Source organism: Lithobates pipiens, unplaced genomic scaffold (assembly GCF_037356315.1).
Source record: "Lithobates pipiens isolate NorthernLeopardFrog02 unplaced genomic scaffold, aLitPip1_a1.2 Scaffold_3, whole genome shotgun sequence".
Classification (NCBI taxonomy): domain Eukaryota; kingdom Metazoa; phylum Chordata; class Amphibia; order Anura; family Ranidae; genus Lithobates; species Lithobates pipiens.
The window spans coordinates 140,806,726-140,829,020 of NW_027507790.1; the positions used below are offsets into that span (position 1 = coordinate 140,806,726).

General features: G+C 45.7%; 1 protein-coding gene across 4 annotated transcripts in view; it reads right to left on the reverse strand.

Annotated features, from left to right (window-relative positions):
• PAM (peptidylglycine alpha-amidating monooxygenase) overlaps nt 1-18,457 on the reverse strand; it is a 299,102-nt gene extending 280,645 nt beyond the window's left edge. For all 4 annotated transcript variants that reach the window (XM_077462333.1, XM_077462332.1, XM_077462330.1 and 1 more), the window contains exons 1-2: nt 18,356-18,457; nt 14,739-15,159 (exon numbers count right to left, since the gene is read on the reverse strand). In XM_077462333.1, the coding sequence (XP_077318459.1) occupies nt 14,739-14,830 (92 nt within the window). In that variant the 5' untranslated portion in view covers nt 14,831-15,159; nt 18,356-18,457. The remainder of the gene's footprint in view (nt 1-14,738; nt 15,160-18,355) is intronic.
• Nucleotides 18,458-22,295: the final 3,838 nt, after the last annotated feature.

Below are 22,295 nucleotides of genomic sequence, written 5' to 3' on the forward strand. Positions count from 1 at the left end.
TACTGAACTACATAGGTGCTGAGAGGAAGAGTTCCAGGAGGAAGTCAGGTAGTCTCCAAGATATGCAAGAAAACACAAATGCAAGCAGTTAGTCTGTAACGTGTGTATTAATAAAAACACATAGTAACTTCCATCTAGGTAAACAAGGAAGGGTACACCTGTGAGTAAACGCTATGAGAGGCATCCATCACACTGGTCAGTAGAAGGTATGCTGTCTCAGCCGCTCTGTGGGCTCTCCCGGCTGGCAGGAAGATGTTATGGTGTTGGAGAGCTGGAGAAGAAGCTTGGAACACTTCCTGGATCGCAGTGCTAGAAGGGATGGCGTCACAGGCATGATCACAACATGTTTCTGGGTTGGCGCACCCTGGTGGTGGGAGGAATACGCAATCCTTTTTCAAGCTAGAAAATGTTTTCTATTAATACACAGTCTAACTCAGAGGCGTCTGCATTTTTTTATTTAGTTTTTTTAAGTACAGGAATCATTGCTTGTAAGCAGCAAGGTACCATGGGATATGTAGTCCTTAGAAATTAAAAGTAAACTGCAAAAGGAGAAGCTGCAAAGCATGCAGGGAATCCAGGAAGTTGTGGAAAGAGATGGTCAGCAGACAGCCAGAACTTACAATACGAAACAACATTTTTCAAGTAATCTTATATTGGATTGTCAATATTAACCATTGTTTGTATTGCCATTACAATGCTGATGTTATAAAACTAAAGTATATTGTTATGACTGGAAGAAGAAACTTTTTGTTCAACATAAAAGCTGTACTTGCATAGCGCCTCCCTTGAGGGGAGAGTTAGGATTGTTACATTTGTTTTCTTGTACTCATTTTGAAAACTTAAAGCCGGAGTCCGCCGGGAGTTCCGCCGTTTTTTTTTTTTTGTTTTGTTTTTTTAAAAAGCCAGCAGCTACAAATACTGCAGCTGCTGACTTTTAAAATAATGACACTTAGGCCTCATGCACACGAGACGCAGTTAAACGCGCGTTCAGATGCAGTTGGACAGTTTTTTCAACTGCCCCTGAACTCATTCAATGTTATCCTATGTGTCCATGCACACAGTCTCGCTTTTTTCCGTTTTTATGCAGTTGCGTTTAATCTCGTTTTTCCAGAAGCAAAAAAATGCGTTCAGAAGCAAAAATTTCCACGTTTCAGACGCAAAACGTGGCAAAACGCGGTAAAACGCGGCAAAACGCCGCTACCGCGTTTAGCCGCGTTTGCGTTTATATGCGTTTTTAAAGGTGACCTTTTTTTTTACATTAAAAATCTCAAAAATGATTGCAAATGATGAAAAACCATTATAAAAATATTTTAAACAATTGCAATTGCAAGTGGACAATCCACAACTTGTGGCAAGTGACATGGCAGGTGGCAAGTGACGTGGCAAGTGGACAATCCACAACTTGTGGCAAGTGACATGGCAGGTGGCAAGTGATGTGGCAAGTGGACAATCCACAACTTGTGGCAAGTGACGTGGCAGGTGAAGTGGCAAGTGACGTGGAAAGTGGACAATCCACAACTTGTGGCAGGTGACGTGGCAAGTGACCTGGCAGGTGACGCGGCAAGTGACCTGGCAGGTGACGTGGCAAGTGGAAAATCAACAAATTTTGGCAGGTGACTGGCAAGTGACGTGGCAAGTGGACAATCCATAACTTGTGGCAGGTGACGTGGCAAGTGACGTGGCAAGTGGACAATCCACTTGTGGCAGGGGACGTGGCAAGTGACGTGGCAAGTGGACAATCCACTTGTGGCAGGGGATGTGGCAAGTGACGTGGCGAGTGGACAATCGACAACTTGTGTCAGGTGACGTGGCAAGTGGACAATCCACAACTTGTGGCAAGTGATGTGGCAAGTGGACAATCCACTTGTGGCAGGTGACGTGGCAGGGGACGTGGCAAGGGACGTGGCAAGTGGACAATCCACAACTTGTGGCAGGTGACGTGGCAGGTGACGTGGAAAGTGATGTGGCAAGTGGACAATCCACAACTTGTGGCAGGTGATGTGGCTGGTGACGTGGCAAGTGGACAATCCACATATTGTGGCAGGTGACGTGGCAGGTGACGTAGAAAGTGGTGTGGCAAGTGGACAATCCACAACTTGTGGCAGGTGATGTGGCTGGTGACGTGGCAAGTGGACAATCCACAACTTGTGGCAGGTGACGTGGCAGGTGATGTGGCAAGTGATGTGGCAGGTGATGTGACAAGTGGACAATCTACATCTTGTGGCAAGTGACGTGGCAGCTGACGTGGCAAGTGGACAATCCAAAACTTGTGGCAGGTGACGTGGCAGGTGACGTGGCAAGTGACGTGTCAAGTGGACAATCCACATCTCGCGGCAAGTGACGTGGCAGGTGATGTGGCAAGTGACGTGGCAAGTGGACAATCCACAACTTGTGGCAGGTGACGTGGCAGGTGATGTGGCAAGTGATGTGGCAGGTGATGTGACAAGTGGACAATCCACATCTTGTGGCAAGTGACGTGGCAGCTGACGTGGCAAGTGACGTGGCAAGTGGACAATCCAAAACTTGTGGCAGGTGACGTGGCAAGTGACGTGGCAAGTGACGTGGCAGGTGACGTGGAAAGTGGTGTGGCAAGTGGACAATCCACAACTTGTGGCAGGTGATGTGGCTGGTGACGTGGCAAGTGGACAATCCACAACTTGTGGCAGGTGGCATGGCAGGTGACGTGGAAAGTGGACAATTCACATCTTGTGGCAAGTGACGTGGCAGGTGATGTGGCAAGTGACGTGGCAAGTGGACAATCCACAACTTGTGGCAGGTGACGTGGCAGGTGATGTGGCAAGTGATGTGGCAGGTGATGTGACAAGTGGACAATCCACATCTTGTGGCAAGTGACGTGGTAGCTGACGTGGCAAGTGACGTGGCAAGTGGACAATCCAAAACTTGTGGCAAGTGACGTGGCAGGTGACGTGGCAAGTGACGTGGCAAGTGGACAATCCACAGCTTGTGGCAAGTGACATGGCAGGTGGCAAGTGATGTGGCAAGTGGACAATCCACAACTTGTGACAGGTGACGTGGCAGGTGATGTGGCAAGTGGACAATCCCCAACTTGTGGCAAGTGACGTGGCAAGTGACGTGGCAAGTGGACAATCCAAAACTTGTGGCAGGTGACGTGGCAAGTGACGTGGCAGCTGACGTGGCAAGTGACGTGGCAAGTGGACAATCCAAAACTTGTGGCAAGTGACGTGGCAGGTGACGTGGCAAGTGACGTGGCAAGTGGACAATCCACAGCTTGTGGCAAGTGACATGGCAGGTGGCAAGTGATGTGGCAAGTGGACAATCCACAACTTGTGACAGGTGACGTGGCAGGTGATGTGGCAAGTGGACAATCCCCAACTTGTGGCAAGTGACGTGGCAAGTGACGTGGCAAGTGGACAATCCAAAACTTGTGGCAGGTGACGTGGCAAGTGACGTGGCAGGTGACGTGGCAAGTGACGTGGCAAGTGGACAATCCAAAACTTGTGGCAAGTGACGTGGCAGGTGACGTGGCAAGTGACGTGGCAAGTGGACAATCCACAGCTTGTGGCAAGTGACATGGCAGGTGGCAAGTGATGTGGCAAGTGGACAATCCACAACTTGTGACAGGTGACGTAGCAGGTGATGTGGCAAGTGGACAATCCCCAACTTGTGGCAAGTGACGTGGCAAGTGACGTGGCAAGTGGACAATCCACAACTTGTGGCAGGTGACGTGGCAGTTGGACAATCCACAATTTGTGGCAGATGACATGGCAAGTGACGTGGCAGGTGATGTGGCAAGTCATGTGGCAAGTGGACAATCCACAACTTGTGGCAGGTGCCGTGGCAAGTGACACGCTAAATACAAGTACACTGCAGCTCTCACAGCTGCTGCTACTCACTCTGGTCTCACAAAATTGCTGAAATAGTTAATTTTTGAGCTGGGGAGGGTCTATGATGTTAGCTTAACTAAACGCTTCTAGACGCAAACGCGGTAAAACGCGGTAAAACGCCGCTAAATCGCGGTAAAAATCGCGGCAAAACGCGCGTTTCTAAACGCCGGTTTCAACATGTGTCCAGCAGCGTTTGCATCTGCGTCTCGTGTGCATGAAGCCTTATCCGCCCAGCGCGCCCGTGATGTCGGCACCCGAAGCCGATCTCTCGATTGTCTCTCGGGTGCTGCCGCCGCCATCTTGGGTATGGGAATCAGGAAGTGGAGCCTTTCGGCTTCATTTCCCGGTTCCCTACTGCGCATGCGCGAGTCAGGCTGCGCAATAAGGATGGTCCCCGCTGTCTCTGGGATCTGTGTGTTTCCCAGCAGGCAGCGGGGAACTTTCGGAAAGGGGCGTAGATTCTGCAGAATCTACGCCGGAAGTGGGTGCAGATACCTGTACTGTACAGGTATCTGCACCCCCCTCCCCCCTGAAAAGGTGCCAATTGTGACGCCGGAGGGGGGGGAGGGTTCCAATGAGCGGAAGGTCCACTTTAGGATGGACCTCCGCTTTAAAGAACTACTGCAGTCTGCTCTCATAATTTGTAATAAAAACATCTTTGTCATTCTGAAGCTTCCCACCAGCCACTTTGCATATTTCTTTTTATATACATGGCGATTCTGTACTTCTCAAATATGCTGCGGAAATCTCCCTCCACCGAGTCTCGCTACAGCCATTAAAACTGTGGGCAGCAAAAGCTACTGCCTGTTCACTTCCTGGATTTAGACAGAAGCATACCTCCAGCTCTGCAGATTTCATTGGCCCTCATGACTCATCCCCCCTGCCTTTCCGAGATGAGATATATATATATATATATATATATATATATATATATATATATATATATATACACACACATATATATATATACACACACACACACACACACACACACACACACTTACTGGCAGAAAAAAATATATATCCAAAAGTTAACAACAAGAGGAGATTTAATAGATGGAAATAAAATTACTGAAGGTCCTCCTAACAAACAAAAAAAAAAAAAAAAACAAAAAAAAATAGGAAGGAAGGAAGGAAGGAAGGAGGAGTATAGGTCCGCTTAAAAAAATAAATAAATAAAAAAAAAAGGGATGGTCGGCAACAAATTTTCCGCCAGCACAAACACTGCTGAATCGGACAAAAATTGGCCATGTGTCATCAGCCTAACGTGCATATAAACAAATAGCTACAAACTCACATACATATCGATCTCTATGGGCTAGGGGGTGTTGTATTAAACTAATAGTACCTATTAGATTGTAAGCTCTTCTGGGCAGGGCCCTCCTAATCCTCTTGTATTTTATTGTATTATAACTGTATTGTCTCCCTTTTATATTGTAAAGCGCTGCATAAACTGTTGGCGCTATATAAATCCTGTATACTACACTGCTCCATGCACACCGAAGCTCATAAAACAGAAGTTTTTTGGAGTTTGGGTGTTGTAGACATGTCAATGGAGAAGTGATCGAGGGGGTGTACATCTCACCTAGGTTGCTACACAGTGTGAGATGGTAAATCCAGGATGGATCAGTTTCTCAGCAGCGATATGCTGCTGAGTTGTTATTTAATTTTTGCCGGGCCTGGGTTTATATGGAATGGCAGGTAGGTTTGGTAGAGGGACCTGTCATTCCACATCCCCCGATCCAGTTCTGGGTTTGGGATCAGGTGAGCTTGGATCCTAATTAGCCTGGGAAGCTAAAGGCTCTGTAGGGTCTGCAGGTGATTGCTTCTCAGCCAGGGAATGAACAATCTGTGTGTTGAAGGAAGCTGCAAGCACAGCCACTGCTGGAGCTAAAACTCACCCTGTGATATCCAGGCGAAAGACGCTGTGTTTGTAAGTGTCAGATAGGTGAGCAGAACCTGTTAGTAAGCGCCCAGCCGGGCTAGGACTTTTATTTTTGTTGTACTTAGAAAGCACGGTGTTGCTGTATATTTTGTTTGCTGGACTGTTTGTACCACGAATAAACGCCAAGATCTGCTTTATAAATTCCAAGTCTGCTGTGAACTGTGTCCAAACACACCCTACCCCGGGAAGATCCCTTACAATTGGTGGAGAATGCGGGCAAAGTCGGTTGCTAGGGGCAACGGTGTGGACAGACTTGGCTACAGCTGCTTATGTCTTGGGTGAAAGCTGCAATGACACTCCAGGAACAGTCCAGCAACATGGAGGAGATGCTGAAGCAGTTTATGCAAGTGAGTTTGCAACAACAGCAACGATATGAACAGTCCATGGCGGCACAACAGCAGATGCATAAGGAAGAGTTGCAAGCTTTGCGCCAAAGCCAACAACAACTTATCGAGCACCTGATAGTAAATCGTGAGGCGCCTGTGGTTACTAATCCACCCATAGTGATGGGAGCCGCTCCAGAGATTTTTTTTGGGAGAAGGACTGTGCAGAAAGCGCTGCAAAAGATGACTGCTGAGGACGATGTTGAGGCCTTTCTAACAGTATTTGAGCGCGTGGCTGAGCGAGAGAAGTTACCAGCCGCTGAGTGGGCAGAGGTAATTGCGCCCTATTTAACAGGTGAACCCCAAAAGGCCTACTATGACCTCAGTGAGCAAGAGGTTAAGGACTATACTCGGCTAAAAGAGGAGATACTTGCCCGACTAGGAGTTACTACTGCAGTCCGTGCCCGGAGGGTACGCAACTGGAGCTACAGTCTGGACAAATCAGCGAGGTCCCAGATGTATGACCTAATCCATTTGGCAAGAAAGTGGTTGGAGCCAGACACTTCTACTCCTGCACAAATCCTAGAGAAGGTCGTGATGGATCGCTACCTCCGAGCGCTTCCTACTGACCTGCAACGCTGGGTGGGACAAGGTGATCCTAAGAACGCAAACGAACTTGTCAACCTTGTGGAGAGGTTCCAGGCGACTGAGGACTACCTCCGTGATGTTCCTGCAGCATCTTCACCTCCCCGGAGCGCCAGATCTGTGCCGTCAGCTGGTAAGAGACTTCCATCTATTGGGGGAGTGTGGAGGGGTGCTGATGGGGGGAAAAGGGCTCAAGTGGTGTCTCAGGGACAAAAGACTGGTGATGGTCCCGGGTGGCTAAGGGGCTCTGAAAAGGACTCCTTGCCAAAGAGACCAGGCCCTATCCAGTGTTGGAGATGCCATGAGGCGGGACACGTGTCGGCCCATTGCCCTCTTACCTTTGAACCCATGGAATGTGACGCTAGCCGGCGTCAGTCGCTATTTGCGGAACCATCTTGTGCTGCAGTTCCTGGACTAGAGACTGAACCGCAAATCTGCGATATTACAATCAATGACTTTCCTGTTAAAGCGTTAATGGACTCAGGAAGCCTTGTAACCTTGGTGCATGCTAGCCTGGTGACTGGGGACTTAGAGTCTAAAAAGCATATGAGTGTTGTGTGCATACATGGTGATACAAAAATGTACCCTATAGTGCTGGCTAAAGTCGGGACTGAACAAGGCACCGTACAATATGAAGTGGGTGTGGTTAAAAACCTCATGCATAATGTAATATTGGGGCGCGATTTTCCATTATTCTGGGCTCTCTGGGAAAAAAGAAAAATCCCCAAAAGGAGTGAGGATACCTCTAAGGGGGTTGCCTTGTCCACTGTGAATGATAAAAGTATGCAGGATGAAAATGATTGTTTTCCTTTACAGGTCCTGGCTGGGGAGGAGGAGGCTCCTCCCACTGAGCAAAATATACTAGACTTAGAGGTGTCTAGAGATAATTTTGGGGCTGCACAATTACAGGACCCCACTCTCAAAAATGCGAGAGAGCAGGTTGCTGTAATGAATGGGGTACCTCAGGAACCAGATGCTGAAAAAAGATTTCCACATTTTTCGGTGACTAATGATCTTTTCTATAGGGTTAATAAGGTTAAGGATGAGATTGTGGAACAGCTTCTGGTACCTAAGCCGTACCGGCGTCAGGTGCTTGACATGGCACATAACCATGTTCTTGGGGGACACTTGGGGACTGACAAAACGCGAGAGAGGGTTCTCCAGAGGTTTTTTTGGCCGGCCATATATGATGACATTAAAAAATACTGTGAGTCGTGCCCCACATGTCAGGTTAGTGCCCCAGTGTCACATTTTCGCAGTCCTTTGGTTTCGCTCCCTATTATAGAGGTGCCTTTTGAGCGTATTGCCATGGATTTAGTGGGTCCCATTGTAAAGTCAGCTAGAGGACACCAGTATATTTTGGTAGTCCTGGATTATGCGACCCGCTATCCTGAGGCTGTACCCTTAAGAAACACTGCATCTAAAACAATTGCACGTGAGTTGTTTTATATGTTCTCTAGGACTGGGATCCCCAAAGAAATCCTAACTGACCAAGGTACGCCATTTATGTCGAAAGTAATGAAGGAATTATGCAGACTATTTAAAATCTCACACATCCGTACCTCTGTGTACCACCCCCAGACGGACGGATTGGTGGAGAGATTTAATAAAACTTTGAAACATATGTTGAAGAAAGTGGTGGCAAAAGATGGTCGTGACTGGGATCATTTATTACCCTACCTCATGTTTGCTATTAGGGAGGTGCCCCAAGCGTCCACAGGGTTCTCACCATTCGAGTTGGTCTATGGTCATCACCCTAGGGGTCTACTAGACATTGCAAAAGAGACATGGGAGAATGAGTCCACCCCATACAAGAGTGTTATTGAGCATGTAGCACAAATGCAGTACCGTATAGCCACTGTAATGCCCCTGGTAAGGGAACACCTCCAGAGGGCTCAAGAGGCCCAAAGTAGAATTTACAACCGGTCCGCAAGAATCAGGACATTCAACCCAGGCGATAGGGTCCTTATACTAGTCCCCACTGTTGAGAGTAAATTCTTGGCGAAGTGGCAAGGTCCCTATGAAATTGTTGAAAAGATCAGTGAGGTGAACTACAAGGTGCACCAACCAGGTAGAAGGAAGCCTTTCCAAGTTTATCACATAAACTTGATCAAGCCCTGGAAAGACAGGGAATCCTTGGTGGCGACAAATACTGTTAATAATTTGTCACCACCAATCCCTCCAGTCAAAGTAGGTGATACTCTATCAGTGTCACAGAAACAGGAGGCTCAGGAATTTTTACAGAAAAACAAAAACAAGTTCTCTGACCTCCCAGGGCGTACCCACCTCATCCATCATCACATTGAAACTGAGCCTAGAAGCAGAGTAAACCTTAAGCCCTATAGGATACCCGAGGCACGTAGGGAAGCCGTATCTGCCGAGGTAAAACGTATGCTTGCTCTGGGGGTAATTGAGGTGTCACAGAGTGAATGGTCCAGCCCAATTGTGCTAATCCCAAAGCCCAATGGAACTTGGAGGTTCTGTAACGATTTCAGAAAGTTGAATGAGATCTCCAAGTTCGATGCGTATCCTATGCCCAGGGTAGATGAGTTGATTGAGAAGTTGGGTAACGCCAGGTACATAACCACCCTCGATCTCACAAAGGGCTATTGGCAGATTCCACTTTCTGACGAGGCTAAAGAGAAAACTGCTTTCTCCACCCCTGATGGGCTATTCCAGTATGTAGTGATGCCGTTCGGGTTACATGGAGCGCCTGCAACTTTCCAGAGGTTGATGGACTTGATTCTGCGACCACATCGTGATTACTCAGCCGCCTACCTCGATGATGTGGTCATTTTTAGCCCTGATTGGGAAAGTCACCTCTGTAAGGTACAGGCCGTGTTGGATGCCATTAGTGATGCAGGGTTGACCATAAATGCCGAGAAGTGTGCTCTAGCCCTAGAAGAGGCCAAATATCTGGGCTACATTGTTGGAAGAGGATTGGTTAGGCCACAGCTAAATAAAATTGAGGCAATACAGAATTGGCCTAGACCCCTGACAAGGAAACAGGTTAGAGCTTTCCTGGGTATTACGGGTTATTACCGTAGATTTGTGCCGAACTTTGCCTCAGTTGCTGCTCCGCTAACTGACTTGACAAAGGGCGGAAAGACAGCAATGGTCACGTGGACCCCAGAGGCCGAGGAGGTTTTCCAAAGCCTTAAGTCTGCCTTGTGCCAACCACCTGTGTTAGTCACCCCCGATTTCAGGCGAGAATTTCTGGTCCAGACAGATGCCTCTAACACAGGCTTAGGTGCAGTACTCTCACAAGTAGTGAATGGTGAGGAGCATCCGGTGACGTACTTGAGTAGAAAACTAACCCCGGCCGAGAAAAATTATGCCATTGTGGAGCGAGAATGTTTGGCAGTGAAGTGGGCCCTAGAATCGTTAAAGTATTACTTGCTAGGCAGGAAATTCAAGTTGGTGACAGACCATGCCCCCCTAACATGGATGAAGTTAAACAAGGAGAGAAATGCAAGAGTGACTAGATGGTTTCTCTCCCTACAAAACTTTAATTTCACTGTGGAACACAGGCCAGGGAAATTACAGGCAAATGCTGACGCATTGTCGAGGGTGAGTTGTCTGTGGGGACAAAAGGCTCAGCCCTCCGGTCTGAAAAAGAGGGGGGGGATATGTAGACATGTCAATGGAGAAGTGATCGAGGGGGTGTACATCTCACCTAGGTTGCTACACAGTGTGAGATGGTAAATCCAGGATGGATCAGTTTCTCAGCAGCGATATGCTGCTGAGTTGTTATTTAATTTTTGCCGGGCCTGGGTTTATATGGAATGGCAGGTAGGTTTGGTAGAGGGACCTGTCATTCCACATCCCCCGATCCAGTTCTGGGTTTGGGATCAGGTGAGCTTGGATCCTAATTAGCCTGGGAAGCTAAAGGCTCTGTAGGGTCTGCAGGTGATTGCTTCTCAGCCAGGGAATGAACAATCTGTGTGTTGAAGGAAGCTGCAAGCACAGCCACTGCTGGAGCTAAAACTCACCCTGCGATATCCAGGCGAAAGACGCTGTGTTTGTAAGTGTCAGATAGGTGAGCAGAACCTGTTAGTAAGCGCCCAGCCGGGCTAGGACTTTTATTTTTGTTGTACTTAGAAAGCACGGTGTTGCTGTATATTTTGTTTGCTGGACTGTTTGTACCACGAATAAACGCCAAGATCTGCTTTATAAATTCCAAGTCTGCTGTGAACTGTGTCCAAACACACCCTACCCCGGGAAGATCCCTTACAGTGTGTTTTTTTTTTTTTTGTTTCGTTTTTTAACAGCCCATAAACTCCACTCTGTGTTATCCTATGTGTCCATGCACGTTTTTGAACTTTTATCAGCAGTGGAGTTTATGGGCCGTTTCCTGAACGCCAGAAAATCACGTTCAGTTGTTTTTCTGACCAGAAAAAAAAACGCCAGATGCTCACAAACGCTAATAAACGCTCAAAATTGTGGCTCACCAGCATTTAACATTTTTGATCCATAAAAAATAAAACGCACACAACAAAAACAAATGCTAAAAACCACTAACACTGAAAAACGCTATTGCAAAAATGTTAAAAAACATTGAAAGACTCACTGCAAAGCTACTGCCATTTTTATTATGTTATTTTGACGTCCAGTGAGCATGGAGCCATAGACTTCAAACAACAATTTCTGAACTTTAAGAAAGCTGCTTACGTTTTGTTGCTCATTAGCCAATAAGGAAACCCAAGAACATGCAACCATGTCTGATTTATGAGCCGTTTGCCCATGTCCTATTCTAGGTTGGTAGAATACTTTTAATAATACATGAATATTTCTGATTGTAGACATGAAGAAAAAACAAAGTGTGTCTTAGTGGAAACAACAGAGTATATTACAGGCTATGTGGTCAATAGATTAAGATTGATCTGTGGATCAAACAATTAAAGCTTCTGTTTATCTACATTACAGATAAATTGATTTGCGACTTTCCCCTGGGCACAGATACAGAAACATTATAGGTCTCTGTGGCATTAATAAACAACGTGAGGTTTCTCGGGCATATCCTGGGAGTTGGATGACAGCGATATATATGTAGGTGGGGATATCCTAAAGTTTCCCTTCGATGTTTTTTGGCTGACATATGGTGCTCACACGACTGGGTCCCAGCTGGGACGGGTTTACAGAAAAACACCGCGTTTTCCCGTTTGATGAGTCGAGAAGCAGGCAGCGTCTCAGACAAAGCTGTGAATGAATAATGGAAACAGCAGAACGCTTACAATAGGAAGAGATGATAGCATATGGAGAGAAATATTCTGGGCGCTGTGGTGAATTATATATGCATGCATCAATATTTAATACCATCATTATGGAGATAGATGCATTTAGAATCTCACAGAGGAGGACGCTCGGATCTGAACGCTGTTTTCTTCAATATCACATCACAAATTTTATAATAAAAACGCGATTATCTAAACAGGATATAAATGCTGGATGTGCTTTCTAATGGAAGGAAATGAAATCCAAATACATAAGATTACGAAAAGCACAAAAACACAAGAGGAAAGAGAAGATGCCAACTAAACAGATTGGGAAATCATTTAGGAGAAACCTTGATGGACAAGGAGCTGTAACCATCGCAAAAACACATCTGTTTACTGTCATTAGATCCAGTTCTCTTGATTACGGGTCAGTTCAACTAGTGCTTTGCCTTACTCAATGGGATTTTACACTCAGCACAATGAAATTGTACATGCCATATGAATATCCATTCCGCATAAGGTTAACCAAAGTTGCTGATCCAATACATCCATTTAGACGGGTCACAAACCTGTTGAGTAGGTTGCATATATTTTTCAGTATGCTGGAAATTTCATTGGGTTTAAGCCCCCATTCACCTTAGTCTCCCTACACCCGATTACACGCAACACCAAGGGGGTCGATTTATTTTGGTTGTTGTTTAAACAATTAAAATAACATTTTTTTAATCCTTTTTTGTAATATCTCTTACAAAAAGGGGAGAAAAAAAAAAAAAATTTATAATAATATCCTATAGATGCCCAAAAGAAGAACCACACTAAGGCTGCTTTCACACGGAGGCGCTTTGCAGGCGTTAAAGTTCTAAAAAATTGCGCCTGTAAAGCGCCCCGAAACAGCCGCTGCTGTGTCTCCAGTGTGAAAGCCCGGTCAAAAAAGTCCTGCAAGCCGCATCTTTGGAGCGCTGCATTTACCACTCCTAAAGCACCCCTTCCCATTGAAAACAGTGGGGCAGCGCTGCAAACCTGCCTGCAAAGCCCTGGCCGCTAGTGGGGGTTAAAACTGCCCCGCCAGCGACCGAATAGCGGCGCTAAAACGACAATCAAGTGCCACTAAATATAGCGTCGCTTTACCGCCATCGCCCGCGGCACCCCACTGTGAAAGTAGCCTAAGGCTGGCCATACAGTTATACAATTTTCCTTTAGGATTTAACAAAACCATAGAATATAAGGTCAAACCTAAACACTCTCAATTTATATGCAACCAGGCAGACCCTTGTACTACATTGTTGAAGGTAAATCTAAAAAGGAAATTGAACAAGGAAATTGTATTATGTTTGGCCAGCTTAAGGGGTTCATTTACTAACAAACTGGAGAGGGCAAAAATCTGGTGCAACTGTGCATGGTAGCCAATCAACTTCTAACTTCAGTTTGTTCAATTAAGCTTTGACAAAAAAATAATAAATAAATAAAAAACGGAAGCCAATTTCTATGCAGAGCTGCACCAAATTTTGCACTCTCCAGTTGTAGTAAATAAACCTCCTAAGTGACCATTTTGTTTTCTCCTTAATATCAACCCAACCAAGCCTGCATTCGCACTCATGTAGCACGTGAATTTTGCGCATGGCCCAGTCTAATTGTCACTTTTCACACTTCTACACTCAAAAAAATAAAAATAAATAAATAAAAAACCCATGAGCTCCGAGTGTGTTGAGTAATTTTTCCTCCATAGACATGAATGGCGGCACCGATAAATGCGCAAGTCTCATTTGCGGCCATTTTTACACCTGAGAAACTCCTCTCCCTGCCCAGCCCAGGAAACAAACGCTTAAAAGCTTGATAGGTGTGCAAAAACACGGCACAAAACTTGTCAAAACAAAAACAGAAATGAAAAAAGGAATGCATTCTGCTCAGGTGTGAATAGAGGCTGAAATAGCAAACAGCAGTAACTTTGCGCTCCTATTTGCACTATGGTAGCACAACATCAGGCATTGTGCATGCGTGAATTTATTTTATTGCTCTGCATGCAAAGAAGCTCATGCATTTATTTTTCCCCTTTTTAAGCATTCGAGTATAAAAATGTTCTTAATGAACGGCACCACAAGTGCAACATGTGGCGAAAAATGCGCAAAATTCACATGCTACACGAGTGCGAATGCAGGCTTGGTTAGGTTGATGTTAAGGAGAAACTGTACTCCAGGGATATGCAATTAGCGGACCTCCAGCTATTGCAGAACTACAAGTCCCATGGGGCATAGCAAGACTGAAAGCCACAAGCATAACACCCAGAGGCATGATGGGACTTGTAGTTTTGCAACAGCTGGAAGTCTGCTAATTGCATATCTCTGCTGTAGTCACTTAGGAGGTTGATTTACTAAAACCGGAGGGTGCAAAGCCTGGTGCAGCTCTGCATAGAAACCAATCAGCTTCCAGTATTTTATTGGCAAAGCTTTATTGAACAAGCTCAAGTTAGAAGCTGTTTGGCTACCATGCACAGCTGCACCAGATTTTGTACTCTCTAGCTATAGTAAATGATCCCCACAACGTAGCTCTTCTTTGGGCATCTATAATATATTTTGTTGCGATTCCAGATCATAAGATTAAAATAAAAAAAATAAAAATTGTATTTGTTTAAACAACATAAAAAGAAACAAACGAAAACAAAAATTTCTGTTTTGACACTCAAACATCAAAAGCAACAAATAACACAACTTCTTATTTAGAAACACACAAAGTAAGCAGTACCGACCTTTTGAAGACGGATAGGGGGCTCCTGAAACAGTAACAACTGTCTTGTAAAATCAGCACCAATACGAGGAAACTGCTAACAAACCCGGCCATGTCCACCCTAAATCCCGCTCGTATGAAAAGGCAGTGTTGTAATCCCGGTAATTAGGAATCTGGATTCAATTCACTTCTCCATTAGCGATAGCCCTCCAGGTATCCTAGAGCAAAGGAAGGCTCATCAGTGAGAGCCCAGAAATCTTCTCACACTCGGCGTTGGATGTATGGTGTACAAGTCTGTGCTCTTTACAGGTGGAGATGAGATGCAGAAGTTGAATGACGGTCTCCAGCAGGGGCTCGCACCCTGCCGCTCCTCTGATCACCCACAATTACACAAGGCTTGGAGTGACATCATGCAAACACCATCATCAGTCTTCATTGAGAGCCTGCGAAGAGAGAGAGAGAGGGGAGGGGGGGGTCAGGACGGATGACTAACATATTACACCATTAGTCCTCCGCAAATCCCTGCTGACGCTTCCACACATATCGCTTCTTGGAGATCCTGAAGCCCAACCCCGATAAACTACCAGATGAGATCGCAGTTCACACTCAGTCCTGGAGTCATCCTCCGACATGGACACAGCTCAGCCTACAGATCCCACCACCTACATGGAGCTATGGCACACAGGGCTAGCCGACAGAGCTTACAATCACAAAGGAGTATGGGTGGATAAAAAGGGGAAATCTGGGAACAGGCTGAAATTTTCTTGCAATCAAGAAAAGAAATAAATAAATGTAATCGTGACATAGAGAGAGACATAGGAGGAGGGGGGTGATGGCAGTGTGTGACAGCACATCACTCACCTCCAGTACTCACTCCAACCACAACTGATCTAGGGATGGCTAGGCTCATCTCCAGTAATAACTGATCTAGAGAAGACTAGGCTCATCTCCCATCACTACTCCAACCATAACTGAACTCTAGACTGCTAGGCTCATGTCCAGTAATACCTGAACTATCGAAATGGCTAGGCTCATCTCCAGTAAAAACTGATCTAGGGATGGGTAAGCTCATCTCCAGTAATAACTGAACTCTATAAGGCTAGGATCTTCTCAGGTCCCCACTCCAAGCGTAACTGAATTCCTGAAGGCTAGGCTCATCTCCAATAACAACTGAACTAGGGAATTCCAGGCTTATCGCCTGTCCCCACTCCAACCATAACTGAACTCTGGAAAGCTAGGCTCATCTCCAGTAATATGTGAATTCTGGGTGGCTAGGCTCTTCTCATGCAATAACTGAACTAGAGATGGCTAGGCTCATCTCCAGTAATTAAACTAGGCTCATCTTCAGTAATCAGTGAATTCTGGGTGGCTAGGCTCATCTCCAGCAATAACTGAACTAGAGATGACTAGGATCATCTCCAGTAATAAGTGAACTCTGGAAGGCTAGGCTCATCTCTACTAATAAGTGAACTCTGGAAGGCTAGGCTCATCTCTACTAATAAGTGAACTCTGGAAGGCTAGGCTCATCTCCACTAATAAGTGAACTCTGGAAGGCTAGGCTCATCTCCACTAATAAGTGAACTCTGGAAGGCTAGGCTCATCTCCACTAATAAGTGAACTCTGGAAGGCTAGGCTCATCTCTACTAATAAGTGAACTCTGGAAGGCTAGGCTCATCTCCACTAATAAGTGAACTCTGGAAGGCTAGGCTCATCTCCACTAATAAGTGAACTCTGGAAGGCTAGGCTCATCTCCACTAATAAGTGAACTCTGGAAGGCTAGGCTCATCTCCAGTAACCAGTGAACTCTGGAAGGCTAGGCTCATCTCCAGTAACCAGTGAACTCTGGAAGGCTAGGCTCATCTCCAGTAACCAGTGAACTCTGGAAGGCTAGGCTCATCTCCAGTAACCAGTGAACTCTGGAAGGCTAGGCTCATCTCCAGTAACCAGTGAACTCTGGAAGGCTAGGCTCATCTCCAGTAACCAGTGAACTCTGGAAGGCTAGGCTCATCTCCAGTAACCAGTGAACTCTGGAAGGCTAGGCTCATCTCCAGTAACCAGTGAACTCTGGAAGGCTAGGCTCATCTCCAGTAACCAGTGAACTCTGGAAGGCTAGGCTCATCTCCAGTAACCAGTGAACTCTGGAAGGCTAGGCTCATCTCCAGTAACCAGTGAACTCTGGAAGGCTAGGCTCATCTCCAGTAACCAGTGAACTCTGGAAGGCTAGGCTCATCTCCAGTAACCAGTGAACTCTGGAAGGCTAGGCTCATCTCCACTAATCAGTGAACTCTGGAAGGCTAGGCTCATCTCCACTAATCAGTGAACTCTGGAAGGCTAGGCTCATCTCCACTAATCAGTGAACTCTGGAAGGCTAGGCTCATCTCCAGTAACCAGTGAACTCTGGAAGGCTAGGCTCATCTCCAGTAATCAGTGAACTCTGGAAGGCTAGGCTCATCTCCACTAATCAGTGAACTCTGGAAGGCTAGGCTCATCTCCACTAATCAGTGAACTCTGGAAGGCTAGGCTCATCTCCACTAATCAGTGAACTCTGGAAGGCTAGGCTCATCTCCCATAATCAGTGAACTCTGGAAGGCTAGGCTCATCTCCCATAATCAGTGAACTCTGGAAGGCTAGGCTCATCTCCCATAATCAGTGAACTCTGGAAGGCTAGGCTCATCTCCGGTAATCAGTGAACTCTGGAAGGCTAGGCTCATCTCCACTAATCAGTGAACTCTGGAAGGCTAGGCTCATCTCCGGTAATCAGTGAACTCTGGAAGGCTAGGCTCATCTCCACTAATCAGTGAACTCTGGAAGGCTAGGCTCATCTCCACTAATCAGTGAACTCTGGAAGGCTAGGCTCATCTCCACTAATCAGTGAACTCTGGAAGGCTAGGCTCATCTCCACTAATAAGTGAACTCTGGAAGGCTAGGCTCATCTCCACTAATCAGTGAACTCTGGAAGGCTAGGCTCATCTCCCCTAATCAGTGAACTCTGGAAGGCTAGGCTCATCTCCCCTAATCAGTGAACTCTGGAAGGCTAGGCTCATCTCCAGTAATCAGTGAACTCTGGAAGGCTAGGCTCATCTCCAGTAATCAGTGAACTCTGGAAGGCTAGGCTCATCTCCAGTAATCAGTGAACTCTGGAAGGCTAGGCTCATCTCCAGTAATCAGTGAACTCTGGAAGGCTAGGCTCATCTCCAGTAATCAGTGAACTCTGGAAGGCTAGGCTCATCTCCAGTAATCAGTGAACTCTGGAAGGCTAGGCTCATCTCCAGCAATAAATGAACTCTGGAAGGCTAGGCTCATCTCCAGTAATAAATGAACTCTGGAAGGCTAGGCTCATCTCCAGTAATCTGGGGACTCTTCTAATGACATCGGACAGACCGGTGAGAGATCAGACTGCGGAGTGTCAGAGGAGATCGGTCGTGAGCCCGGACAGGCGGAGGGCTCCACACACCGGGGAGAGGTGACAGCTCAGTCCCGGCTCCGCACTGCCTCCGATCCCAGGAACTTTTCTCCGGAGCTCAGGACAGCAGAGAACTCAGCCCCCGCACCCCGATCCCGGCTCTGCCCCGCCCTCTTCACCGCTCACCCCGGACACAGCCCCTCCCCCTCCACCGGGACCCGCCGCCCGCCACTGACCTGATTCTCCGCTGCCTGCGGGTCTACGTGCAATTAGACAAGGAAGCTGTGCGGGGAGGGGAGACTACAACTCCCAGAAACACTTGCGGAGGGGAGAAAAAAAAAAAAAAGATTCAAAAAACCTCAAGCTTTATTATTCAACAACAGTCTTACTTAAAGTGATATTAAACGCTGTGTTTTAACTACTTCAGCCCCAGAAGGTTTTACCCTCTTCACAACTAGGCCATATTTTGCGATACGTCACTGCATTACTTTAACTGACATTTGCAACGTTATACCCAAATAAAATGAATTAACTTTTTTTCAAATAGAGCTTTCTTTTTCGATCACTGACCACCAAGCATACCTCCCAACATTTTAAAATGGGAATAAGGGACACCATCTAGCACAACTTAGGCACCGATTTAACCCTTTGATTGCCCCTGATGTTAACCCCTTCCCTGACAATGTCTTTAGTACAGTGACAGTGCATATTTTTAGCACTGATCACTTTAATAATGTCCCTGGTCCCCAAAAAGTGTCAAAAGTTTCAGTTAGTGTCCAGTTTGGCTACCGGAAAATAGCAATCCTGATATAAGTCGCTGATCGCCACCATTATTATTAAAAAATGATTATAAAAAAAATAAATAGAACAAAAAAAAAACTATAGTTTGTAGACCCTGTAACTTTTGTGCAAGCCAATCAATATACGCTTACTGGTATTTTTTTTTAACCAAAAAATGTAGCAGAATACATATTGATGAAGAAATTAGATAGCAGAAAGTAAATTGTCGGTCTTTTTTTGTTTATAGCGCAAAAAATAAGAACCGTAGAGGTGATCAAATACCACCAAAAGAAAGTTCTGTTTGTGGGAAGAAAATTATGTTTGGGTACAGTGTTGCATGACTGCGCAATTGTCATTCAAATTGCGACAACGCTGAAAGCTGTGTCCTGGATAGGAAGGGGGGAAAGTGCCTGGTACTGAAGTGGTTAAACTAGTGGTCAATGAGAGCAGGGCCCCCTTACACTGGTGATCAGTGGGAAACTTGCCCTGTTACATTGGTGGTTAGTTTGACGAATGCTCATTACAACGGCGGTCAGAGAAGTGCCTCCAAACACAGTGGGAAGAATGATCCTTACATTGCTGGAGCCTCGCGGACAAGACAAGATGGGTGAACTAGAGATACTGTTGTACAAGGAGGATTTGGATTTTGTGGGAATTTCAGAGACCTGGTTCAACAGGTTTCATGATTGGCTGGCAACCATTCAAGGGTATACCCTTTATCGCAGGGATAGAGAGGGTAAAAAAGGGGGAGGGGTATGCCTGTATATTAAGAATAATGTACAAGTGAACGTGAGAAATTACATCGCTAAGGGAGCTAGGAAGGAGGTAGAATCCTTATAGGTAGCGCTCCAAAGGGATGAAGCTAAGAGGAAAATATTACTGGGAGTATGCTATAGGCCCCCTAACCTGAGGGAGGAGGGGGAGACAGACCTCATATTACAAATTGGATTAGCAGCAGGATGGGAAGTGTTATCATAATGGGGGGTTTTAATTATCCAGATATAGACTGGTCAGAGGGAACCACGCATTTGTCTAAGGCTCGCCAGTTCCTAAATGTCTTGCAGGACAATTTTATGGGTCAGAAGGTAGACGCACCAACTAGAAATAAAGCATTACTGGATCTACTGATCACCAACAATACAGACCAGATCACAGATGTGGAAATACGGGGCAATTTAGGTAACAGCAAAATAGGAAGCATAAGGGAAATACAAAGACACTGAAATTCAAAAGAGCCAACTTCCCTAATCTACGAACCTTGCTAGAAAATATAAATTGTGATAAAATCTTAGGAGGAGAGATGGGTTGGCTTTAAGAGCATAATAAATAAGGGCATTAGCCAGTGCATCCCATTAGGTAATACATTTAAAAGAGCAAACAAAAGTCCTGGATGGCTTAATGCCAATGTAAAAATGCATATAAAAGCAAAAGAGAAGGCCTTCAAAAAATACAAGGTTGAGGGATCATCATCAGCATTCAAACTTTATAAAGAATGCAACAAGAAATGTAAGGGTGCAATAAGGATGGCTAAGATAGAACATGAATTACACATAGTGGAGGAGAGCAAAAGAAAACCCAAGAAATTCTTTAAGTAAACAGTAAAAAAGGGAGGACAGACCATATTGGTCCCATAAAGAATGAGGAAGGACATCTGGTTACAAAGGAGGGGAAGATGATGAAGGCATTGAATTTATTCTTCTCTTAGGTCTTCACAAGAGAATCGGGGGCTTCAGTAACCAAAACTGCAGTGTTTATCCTCATGACACATCACAGGATGTACCTCCATGGTTAACAGAGGACAGAATTAGAATCACACTTGTTTATTAATAAAAATAAAAAGGTAAATAGAAAAAAGTGTGGTCAAGCATAGCCAGAGTCCAGTAGCCAGATCGGGTAGTCAGCCAGTCCAAAGTTCATAAACCAGATCGGGTAATCAGCCAGTCCAGACGTCAGGGATCCAAGGAGAGAAACTGCAAGCAGGATAGAAGCCAGGGGGGATGTCAGCAAGCCAGTCTTGAAACAAACAGCAGGAGATGGTTCCTAGTGATGTGACAAACGTGGAGGCAAAGGAAAGAGTGAGCTGGAAGGCTTTAAATAGGCAGGTTAGACGAGCATAATCAGGAACAGCTGGTAACTGTGGAAAGAGAAGAGAGCTGGCAATTAGCGGACGGCTGAGCGGCCAGCCCAGAGGAGGAAGGGCTAAGCCAGCCCTGACAGTAACTCAGTCAAGTAATTGCCAGACCATTGTTCCTCATTTTTACTGACTGGAATGGTACCAGCTGATTGGAGAAAAGCCAATGTAGCCCCAATATTTAAAAAGGGCAGAAAATATATCTCTGGGAATTACAGACCAGTTAGCCTAACATCAATAATATGAAAGTTCTTGGAGGGGATGATAAAGGACTATATACAAGAATTTAGTAATGAGAACTGTATCATTAGCAGTAATCAGCATGGATTCATGAAGAATCATTCTTGCCAAACCAATCTATTAACCTTCTATGAAGAGGTGAGTTGCCAGCTAGATAAAGGAAGGCCCGTAGATGTGGTTCCCCATAAATGTTTACTGTACAAAATAAGGTCCGTTGGCATGGACCATAGGGTGAGTACATGGATTGAAAACTGGCTACAAGGCCGAGTTCAGAGGGTGGTGATAAATGAGCAATACTCGGAATGGTCAGGGGTGGGTAGTGGGGTCCCACAGGGTTCTGTCCTGGGACCAATCCTATTTAATTTGTTCAAAAACGACCTGGAGGATGGGGCAAACAGTTCAATGTCTGTATTTGTGAACAATGCTAAGCTAAGCAGGGCAATAACTTCTCCGTAGGATGTGGAAACCTTGTAAGAAGATCTGAACAAATTAATAGGGTGGGCAACTACATGGCAAATGAGGTTCAATGTAGAAAAATGTAAAATAATGCATTTGGGTGGTAAAAATGTGAATGCAATCTATACACTGGGGGGAGAACCTCTCTGGAATCTAGGATGGAAAAGGACCTGGGGGTCCTAGTAGATGATCGGCTCAGCAATGGAATGCAATGCCAAGCTGCTGCTAACAAAGCAAACAGAATATTGGCATGCATTAAAAAAGGGGATCAACACCAGAGATAAAACGATAATTCTCCTGCTCTACAAGACTCTGGTCCAGCCTCACCTGGAGTATGCCGTTCAGTTCTGGGCACCAGTCCTCAGGAAGGATGTACTGGAAATGGAGCGAGTACAAAGAAGGACAACAAAGCTAATAAAGGGACTGGAGGATATTAGTTATGAGGAAAGGTTGTGAGCACGGAACGTATTCTCTCTGGAGAAGAGACGCTTGAGAGGGGATAGGATTTCAATATACAAATACCATACTGGTGACCCCACAATAGGGATAAAACTTTTCCGCAGAAGGGA